The sequence below is a fragment of the Olea europaea genome, chromosome 11, assembly GCF_002742605.1.
Source record: "Olea europaea var. sylvestris chromosome 11, O_europaea_v1, whole genome shotgun sequence".
Taxonomy (NCBI): domain Eukaryota; kingdom Viridiplantae; phylum Streptophyta; class Magnoliopsida; order Lamiales; family Oleaceae; genus Olea; species Olea europaea.
The window spans coordinates 30559875-30570133 of NC_036247.1; the positions used below are offsets into that span (position 1 = coordinate 30559875).

Here is a 10259-nt window from a genome sequence, read left to right on the forward strand (position 1 = left end):
CGCCCTGCCCCGCGACGGGGCTACCATTTATACCGGTTTTTTTGCTCCATTCGGGGCAGGGCGGCACGGGGATAAATTGCCATCACTACTTAAAATTTCTCTTTATTTTTTAACCATATTTTCGAAAAAGAAAAATTAAATAAATAAATAAATAAAAATTTATTCCAAGAAGAATGTTATGTTATACACACACCTGCCCATAAATTCATTGTCGCTCAAAACAGAATGGAAAATTGAGAGCCAATATAGAGTTACTGTTTCTATTTTTGTTGTCTCATATTGTTCAATCTGATTTCCACTAAGAAATTCGCATTTATTCTATTGAATTAGAATCAAGAATGTTAAACTCTCTCTCTCTCTCTCTCTCTCTCTCTCTCTCTCTCAATGTGGACTGTGCCAATCGGTGTCGAAGTAAATTTGGCCCAATTTTCTTTGCATCTTGCCTGAAGTTTGCTCAGAAACCCATAGAAAGCCAAGTCATTCGATTATCTGACTTGGTTTGATTTTGAATTAAGACATAGTTACAATTTATTTTGAACAGTAGGATGATTCCTAAAGACGATGTAGGTCCATCTCAGAAGTCCAAGCTACAAACACCACTAACATTTAAATAACCTTTATTACATTAGTTCTATTCATTTCAAATTCAAGCCATAGTTCACATGAAGTATGAATCAGCATTATCAGATCCTACCATCCGGATACTGCTTGATTTCATTAACAAGTCAAATGAAGTTAACGAATGCGGAGAAAGCACGATGTCCACTTGGCCACCAGCACCCTCCATTGAACTTTTAACTGGCATCACCTGCATAGAACCAAAAATAGGGAACTTCAGGATTTATGGGGTGTGAGGAAAAAACCTATGAATTGCTTTTAAGGAAGAAGGAATATATTTCCAGGATATTCTCGTGATGAAATAACTTGAATACATGGAGATTTTGCACAAGTTTTTGCTCTCTAAGTCAGGCTTCTTCGCTAGTGCAATACATAGATGTAATGAATAGTGTTATAAAAAGCATAAAGCGTGACTAGGCATAGAGGCCAAACTTCAAACTTTTAAGAGCCTAGACCGTAAAAAATCATTTTCTTATTTTAATGCACTTTGAGGTGCGCATTAATAAGTTATCAACTGTAATTTCGTGCTTTGTGCCAACGCGAGATGTTTCACCCGCGCGCTTTCTAGGAAGCTGGTAATGAAGGACAAAAGAGAGAGACAGTATCAGTCTTTTGTTAGCAAGGTTGTTCAAATATACCTTCTTGGGCACTTGGAAAGAATTCTCATCCATCAGATTACTAGATGTTAATTCAGTCTTTGTCAATCCAAAGGATGGTACCGAGTTCAGCTCCAGTCCATCAATAAATATTTGAAGAGTCACATTGTTGCTTCCAAAATTCACAACCTGGAGAACAAATTTGTCGAGTTCATAAAGAGAGAAATTTAAGAATCATGCAGAGAGATTGGTTAAAGATTTCGATGCTAGAAGAAGTTCTTATATCCATAACGGTGAAATGAAGTTCAACGTAGAGATGAAACATTTGTATTTTTACTAATTTTATTTTCCAGCAAAAACTTGCGATTGGAAAGTACACAAACCTTTATCCTAAGGTATTTCTTGTTATCTGAATTTTGCCAAACAATTGCTGAAGCAATAAGAGAACTTGAAGAGTTAGCTTGAAGAGTAGAACTCAGAAGAGTTGCGCCATTTGACTCCCTGAAAAAATGTTGCATCCAATAGCTAGGAGTTCCATACGCCTGTGCTGAGTCGAAGACAATTGCATCTGGGTTCCAACTGAATCCATGAAAATTTTCTCTTAGATTCTTAAAAATGCAGTTCAAAATGGGAAAGATGGTATTGAGTAGGAAGAATTAAAACATACTTTCTATCGTTGGTATTAACAAACAAAGGTGCGTAACTTGCCATTTCAACAGCATCACTGCATCGAAGGAGCAAATATAAATCTTCATTATTGTCGAAATATCATAGCAGAAGCAAGAAATCCCATGTGTAAACCGAGTAGGTAACATAAGCATGTACAAAACAAATATTGTATATAAATAAGCAAAGCAACATTTATAGAAAATTTTGAAGCATTAAAAATTCTTGAAATTTGTTATGATACCAGTTCCTTTCAAGTCCAATAACAAATCCAGCTTCTGCAAGAGCTGCTAAAAGACTGCCTTTGCCAGCATCATTTCCATTCACAGCGTATTCACTGACAAAGGCCTACACACCAAATTATGTCAACTGAAGCATAAACCCCATTCATTACTCATATTATCAAAGTAAACTGCTACAAACCTTTGGATCATTGCGTGAGACTTGGTCAAACTTTGATGCGGAGGAAAACATATTATTTGCACCAGTATAAATCTAACCAGAAAACCATATGTGAATAAGTAGCTTCCACGTTTCAAATAATCAAATATATTGTAAATGTGTGAAAGAAATGAAGAAGTACTTACATGATAATCATACAAATCAGCTGGGTGATCCAATGGTTTAGAGGAACCATCGCAGTTCGAGATTATTTTGATGTCCGGATAAGCTTTTTTTATAGCACTGTAGAACTTGAGGTAGTTTCCTGAATAATAAGAATATAGGAAATTATACAGACCATTAACTTGAGTTTTGCTAATTAAAGATGGTTGAGCAAAATAAATCTGATATGGATGATGCCAATAGGCGATGTAATTTAATCAACTAATTGTCTAAGAATTTTAAGTTAAATTATATTAGTAAAAATTCATCAGTTGAAGGCAAATACAATACATATATTTGAGTGAACATGTGAGTTATTTGATTGTGAAAAATTATTTATCATCAAGGTCACTAAACCTTAATCATTATTCCTCGTAAGGATGGCGTTGAAGCTTCACTATATTTTATTGACAAAGGAAATAACCTTTTATGTGAAATATAAATGCATCAAGGATGGTTAGTTTTATATTACATACTGGTTCATCTTAATCATTATAGGCTAGTAAAATGAAAAAGGAAAAAGAGATGTTTACGAATGTAAATAATAGCTTACCAACATAATTTTTCTTCCCACAATCCTCATTCCCAACTGCAACATATTTCAAATCAAAAGGTTCCCGGTGTCCCATTGCAGCTCGTAGAAAACCCCATTTTGATTGAGGATCGCCTCTTGCAAACTCAATACCGTCTAGGATTTCCTATAATTGATTTCCAAGAAGTGAAATACATTACAAAATAGATCATTTTTAGGATACTGCTCCTTGCAGGGCTAGTTCAAAGCTACATATCAAGGGTGAGATTTTAAGAATTAAGCCCCTGTTTCACAATCATTAAAAGAGTTTTTTTTTTTTTTTTTTTTTTCTTTTTTTTTTTTTTTTTTTTTGGGAAAAATGAGTTTTGGAATAGTGATTTTTTTTTAGAATGCTTGGTTCAAAAGTAGGAAAAAATTTAGATTTACATGCAAAATAGTTTATCGTAAGAATGCATTGTTGAAAATGAGTTTGAAAAAAAAAAAAAAAATGAAAAAAAAAGAGTCTTGTCTAAGTGGTTGTCAAATGGGGGCTAAATACTCGTGCAAATCTGAACTGAACCCGAGATCCTTACTTGTACAAAAGGTAAGACGTTGGAAGTGTCAACTTGATCGTTGTGACTAATGCCTGAGAATTATTGGACATGAAGACAACAAAATAAGATAAAAAGGAAAAGAAACTCAAGAATCCAACTTGAGCATGTTCAGCTAAGCTTAAGAAAAGGCGAAGTTACATTTAGTCTCCAAACATGTTCACAAAACTTACTATTTCCTTATTTTCAGGTAAAAAAAACACTTTTTTGGAAGCAACTCTGGACTTATTGTCAAAATAGCCAACTTCCTTATTTTTAACTTTGACTAATAAAAAACTTATTTATTTTAGATCTTACTTATGTAAGTAAACTTTTTAAGCTTAGTTAAACATGCTCTATCTATCACCATAACATTGTAGTCTAAAAGAGTACCATTGTTGAACACCCATACTGGTGCTGCACCCAAGTCCTCAGCAAGCTGCAAAAGAAGTGAAATTGAAAGAGTAAAAACAATGAAGACGATGATTATTGAATAATTTAAGAAAATAAAAATATCCAATATAATATTTACCTGGAGAAACTCAAAATGACCAAGACCATCATCAGTCCAGTACTGCCAAACATCACCAAAATGCCCAGGCCTCTCTTCCCATGGTCCAACAGTTTCTTTCCAACGAAACGCATTTCTTAACCATTCACCTTCGACAAAACAACCACCTACAACATGGATCACAAGAAAATGATGCTGCGTTCATACAGCTATATATTACAAGCCTTGATGAACATGACGTACATAAATATGACGAACATGACATATATAAATATGATGAATCCCAAAGAAAGCTAATAATATTACCCAAACAAACTGAAAGAAGGAAATTGGAAAAAACAATATGAATATATTAGGACTACCTGGAAATCTGATAAATCCTGGTTTCAAATCTTTCAGCATTTCAAAAAGATCACTGCGAAAACCGTGTTCCTGTGCCAAAAGGTAGTAATGAGGAGCTTATTATAATATATAAGAGATCTCAACCTCTCCATGGCATAGACAGTGTAGTATCACACGCAGCTCAATCTTTATATTATTTAGATTTTTTTATTTTTTTATTTTTTTGTGCAAAGTAGTAGGAAACTTGATCAGATCTAAAATACTTATTCAATTGCCTTTGGGAGCATCAAGGTAGATGCACCCAATTATTCACGAGGCTAAAGAGCTAAGCTACATAGACGGCGACATAGCATGGATATGGCAAGACAAAGTTGGACTAAGACACATTCAAGACACATCGGATTTAAATTCTTTAAAATTTTAAATTCATAAATTATGTCTTTAATTTTATAATTTTTATATAGGACACGACACATGGCATGTTGGACACTTGCCTGGGGGTGTTTATGAAGTATCCCTTGAGTATTGATAATTAAATAATATATAAAAAATGGGATAAGGACATGTGGCTTGTTGAATACATGTCCTTGAGTGTCGTGTCCGACACATTGCCCTAGTAGGAGTTTCCATGCATCATAGTTAGAGAGCAATCTTAATGTATTTCACACTATTCAGTGATTAAAGCTGATCTGGGGTATGCATTCACCTTGTATGTATCTGTAGGCATCAGTGATACTTGATCAAACCAAATGACACCTTTCCTGGTTGTAGTGAGCTGCAGTCTTGATTTTGCATCGGTTCCTTGTGCTTGCAATAAAACCTCCATCCTTGTCCAGTTCGACACATGAGAAGCTCTGCAACAACAATAACTTTAAAATATTCAAGAAGTAACCTAGGTCTAAAACCATTTAAATGTTTTTATGCATTACTAGATTGTGTATAATAGACAACATTTGAACTTCTTTTTCTTCTTTAATATTGTCCAGTACTATTAAATCCCCATTAACAAACATGCTACCAAGTGAAATGTAATGAGTCACCAGTACTAACTTAAAGTTAGTAGTAGCCAATGTCTGCAATCCATTTGAACCCGTTAACGACACAGACAAATCAATTGATCCTTCTGAACGTACATAGAGCACCAATTTATAGGTTTTCCCTTGTTTGATATTCTGCAAGAGGAAAGCATATTAGGTTCCAGTTGGCAGATTAAAAAGATATTAGCATCATACAGATCCACAGAAGACCGATGGAATGAAATTCAAAATGTTTACCCCTAAACAACTTTAAAATCAAACTAATTGCAATGTTAATTTGAAAAATTGTGTTTATGACCAAACATTTCGAAGAAGAAAAATAAGTCAATTAATTCATAGTTTATCGATCTAATACTATGCACCAAACGTATCATATATTTAATTCTTTTAGAAGAGAAAAATTAACAAATTTATGGAATGTTCCCCATGTAAAATTTGGAGACCACCAAATTCTTCTTTTAAAACATCACTCCAAGTTGACATACATATGAAACTTCAAGTATTTGCTGCTTCCTATATAATAATTTTGTAATGAAAATTGAGAAAATATTTTACAACTAGTAAAGGGAAGAAAAACAAGGCTGCTTAACAACCAATTAAACCTAAAAAGTAAATGGTACTATTCTTTTAGAGCTTATGTTACAATAAGATTTGAATTTCTACCTGAAACAATAATTTACTAGGAATGTCAAAAAATTGAGAAAAATAAAATTTTTACTTTTACTTACTGAAGTAGAGAAGAAGAATAACATTTAGTTATTTGGGATCACATATAAAAAGCTACAGAAGACTCGAAAAACCAGATGTTACATGAATTATTAGTCAAAAAACAAAATTATGCATATTATTAGTCCATCTGGCTATTCAGGAAGGTAGAAAATGTTATTTATATATATTGCATTTTGATCATTCACTGAAGACGCCTTCATTTCCCTTTCAAATTTTGAAAAGGTGTTAACTCTTACCATACCCCAGAACCCAGGGTTATATATACCAACTCCTCCAGCTGGACAGATACTTGTGCCCTCATTGTCACATAGTACCTCCATTCGCAGAACAATTTTATTTCGAGGAAAGCACGATGAACGTTCCGTTGATACAATTAATGATGAATCATCCCCGATAATAGACCAGGGATCGATGTTTGAAGGTGTATTGGGTCCTCCAGCTTCAAAACCTGAAATTAAAATTATTTGAGGCTCCTAATCATTGGCATCCATAACAAAAGCAAGTGACATATTCGTTTCAAACTATATAATGCACAGGCTTTTCATCTCAAACAATCATGAATTTCAGAAAATGCCACTGATATTTAACTGATCATGTCCTGCCTTGCAAAATGTGGCTGATAGGAAACAAAGCAAAAGAAGCATTAATTGTTTTCTATCCATGAATTAACACATTAAGGCAGTAAGTATTGTGAGTGGCATTTTGCAAAAATTGTATAGCAAATCATTTGCAGGTAAGATGAAGAATAATACATCCAAGGAGGCCAATTGGCCACTTCCAGATTCAAAGCACTTACACATTCGAAAGTACAGTTTACAAATAAGATTTTTGCAAAAGACAGGTGCTTCTACATTGAAATACGGAAGACGAGGAAAAAAACGAAAAGGAAAAGAACAAAAGAAACTTGAGGGAGCTTCTTGAAAATTACTCAGAAGACAAGACGGAGGAACATTGACAAGAAGGAAGAACTAAATTATAACATACATACGAAGAACATGAAATTTCACAATTTCTCTGATATTGTCAATGATCAAATGGGGCAGGGAAAACCATTTGCCAATTGAGCATAGGATGCTAAGTAATCAATTGCCATAAAACACAAGGGAAGACTGTGTACAAATTACCAAAATTGTACCAGGGGATATTAAGCACAAGCATGAGTTCCGAACCCCATATTGCTACAAAGATCTCCATATCATTGATGAATCAAGAAAGATAGGAAGGGAAAGATGACAGCATAATATTTTCCTCCTATTCAAATAAACTAAAGAATATGCAAATGTTACATTTCAAATTTTAATAACAAAAACATTGTAAGAAATTATAATGGATATTTAGTTTCATTTAATGTTTTCCTTCTCTGAGAACAACTTAAGGAAATTCTAGCCGACCTCGGTTGCTAACAAGCTCGGCCCACAATCCTCCAGCTCCAGCATGGTTAATCTCCTGAAGATATTTCAAAGAATATTAGCCTCTGTTCTCATTATTTAACAGCTAACAAAAATATAACGACCATTAACACTTGTTTAGATGTCAAAGAACAGGTTTCATTCAGCATAACAATTATCGTAAACCCAAAAAAACTAGGACTGTCAATCTCCAAACCCACATATAATAACATTTTCGTGTGTTTCACATACATATACAAAGAAAATATTATGAACACATTTTCTAATAATAATACAACTTAAAACTCTAAAAATTCAATGATGATGCAAACATGGACAGTATCTATGGAACCAATTACTTGTAACATATCAAGTGACGGATCATGCAAAAACATCATTTGCATAATAAAATACCCATGACTACTTTCATGCTCAAAGTTAAATAAAACAAACACTGTGTACATCCTACGTCACAGATAATAACATAGAAGATGAAGTTGATGTAGAAGTTCATCATAAATTACATATCTCACCTCGAAAAATATGCCAAACAAGTTTTCAGGTATTTCCTTCGCCGATGCTTCAGAAGTATTAACGAAAAGCAATGCTGTCTGGCTTGCTTCAGTTTCAATTGCAGAAGATTTATAAATAGAATTCAACGCGATGAAAAAGAAAAGAAGGATGCTGCATATAGCACTATTGAAACCCATTTCTTCCTATCTGCATCCAATGTGTTTGCAGCCCAATATAAGCACTGATAAATATACCGACTCAGCTATCTTATAATATATACAGAGAAAAAAAGAACTTAATCAGTTAACAGAAGAAAAGTAGTAAAGTGTAAATAGAAAAACTTCCTGTTACAACAACCTCGTTTTATCGAAAACTAGAAAACCAAATAATGAATTCAAGAACTATATCAACACAAAACCAGCTTGGCAGACTATTATCAGATTGTTTTGCTTCAAAAACAAACTACAGAAGTTGGGGAAAAGAATAACATCAAAACAAGAATAATAATTTATATTTTATTCACATTTCCATTCTTCCTTTTCTTTATGGAAACCCATGTTGTGTATTAAGTTTTAGTCAAAAAGTTCTTTAATGGCAAGTTTTATTAATAGCTTGAACAATAAGTAAACGTGTACAAAATCATAAATAGATTGAGAGTCAAAATTAAAAGTTCGCAGTATCAATATTAATGAAGAAGTAAATCTGATTTATCAGAGGATTTTAATAAATTCAGGCACTTTGTTCCACAATAAGATTTCACAAGTTAAATGAATTACTTAGTATTTCATTCATCATTACTTCGTCACTCAAAAAAACTCATGGGTTTATCACACTACCCGTTCAGATTTTGGCAAACTCCATTGTAAGGATTAAACTTGTTGTACATAATATTTTGTACATAATGGGTGCCCTCCACTCACATGGTGGGGGGCCCACATGAATTACTTAGTATTTCATTCATCATTACTTCGTCACTCAAAGAAACTCATGGGTTTATCACACTTCCCGTTCAGATTTTGGCAAACTCCATTGTAAGGATTAAACTTGTTGTAAATAATATTTTGTACATAATGGGTGCCCTCCACTCACATGGTGGGGGGCCCACATGAATTACTTAGTATTTCATTCATCATTACTTCGTCACTCAAAGAAACTCATGGGTTTATCACACTTCCCGTTCAGATTTTGGCAAACTCCATTGTAAGGATTAAACTTGTTGTACATAATATTTTGTACATAATGGGTGCCCTCCACTCACATGGTGGGGGGCCCACATGAATATTATATTCATGTGGGCCCCCCACCATGTGAGTGGAGGCACCCATTATGTACAAAAAATTATGTACTACAAGCATTATTCTTGTCTTTATACTTATGAGCACATCAGTACAAACATACAGGGCAAAATCTATATTTTTCAAAGATCTTGACCAACTATGCTACTTTGTGCAGGGGTTGAACCTTTTTCTCAGGCTAGCATGGTTGCAAACAGTTTTTAACTACACATTTGGAAGGGTAGATTACAGAGTAACCGGACTATGTTTAGCAGCACTTGAAGTTGTTAGAAGAGGCCAATGGAACTTTTACAGGTAAAAACATATGTTTTCAACACGTTCCCCCACGTCAAAAATCTCACAAGTGAACGGTTTCCATAAATAAGGATGTCAAAGAGACTTAAACTTGGGACTTTTACGTGTTTTTGCACAATCCTGGGACTTAAAAGTAATAATCATATATATTACTTTACAGGTTGGAGAATGAGCATCTAAATAATGCTGGAAAATTCAGAGCTGTGAAGACTGTACCACTTCCTTTTCATGAAGTGGATGATCAAGATTGAGGCCAATTTGCTTACAGAATATTAGCTAGGATTATGCAACTTATTACTCTGTTATTCAAAGATGAAATGAAATTCCCATTGTACAAGTTGAAGTTCAAAATATCAACTTGTTTTTTGTCATATTCTCTGGAATATTCACTTCAGCTAAATAATTTATACTCAGTAAACAGAAAACTTTGCCTTTTGATTGATGGGACGAAAAATAATTTTGTATTAATATTTTATCAACGCCATAATATGTAGATCATTGTCTTTTTAGTTTAGTTGAACGTGAAGCAAAAACTAGACAAGATTAAGCACAGTTAACAAATTGAG

The 10259-nt window shown here is 33.7% G+C and overlaps 2 protein-coding genes across 3 annotated transcripts; one reads left to right on the forward strand and one right to left on the reverse strand.

The window, feature by feature from the left end:
* Positions 1 to 465: 465 nt before the first annotated feature.
* LOC111404030 (alpha-L-arabinofuranosidase 1-like) lies at positions 466 to 8381 on the reverse strand. 2 transcript variants are annotated; one of them, XM_023032745.1, is made up of 17 exons: positions 8125 to 8381; positions 7595 to 7649; positions 6440 to 6651; positions 5488 to 5609; positions 5144 to 5306; positions 4458 to 4527; positions 4117 to 4262; positions 3978 to 4023; positions 3588 to 3640; positions 3037 to 3181; positions 2468 to 2586; positions 2304 to 2375; positions 2125 to 2228; positions 1882 to 1938; positions 1598 to 1793; positions 1257 to 1403; positions 466 to 808 (listed from the first exon to the last, which is right to left on the reverse strand). In XM_023032745.1, the coding sequence occupies exons 1-17, from the start codon at positions 8299 to 8301 to the stop codon at positions 659 to 661; spliced, it is 2034 nt and encodes a 677-aa protein (XP_022888513.1). In that variant the 5' UTR covers positions 8302 to 8381; the 3' UTR covers positions 466 to 658. The 2 variants fall into 2 exon arrangements, with proteins under 2 accessions (XP_022888513.1, XP_022888514.1); XM_023032746.1 differs by having other exon boundaries at positions 5144 to 5291; positions 8125 to 8380.
* Positions 8382 to 9470: 1089 nt separating this feature from the next.
* Positions 9471 to 10066, forward strand: LOC111404031 (phosphate transporter PHO1 homolog 1-like). Its single transcript, XM_023032747.1, has 2 exons — positions 9471 to 9693; positions 9854 to 10066. The coding sequence occupies exons 1-2, from the start codon at positions 9479 to 9481 to the stop codon at positions 9942 to 9944; spliced, it is 306 nt and encodes a 101-aa protein (XP_022888515.1). The 5' UTR covers positions 9471 to 9478; the 3' UTR covers positions 9945 to 10066.
* The last annotated feature ends 193 nt before the right edge of the window (positions 10067 to 10259 follow it).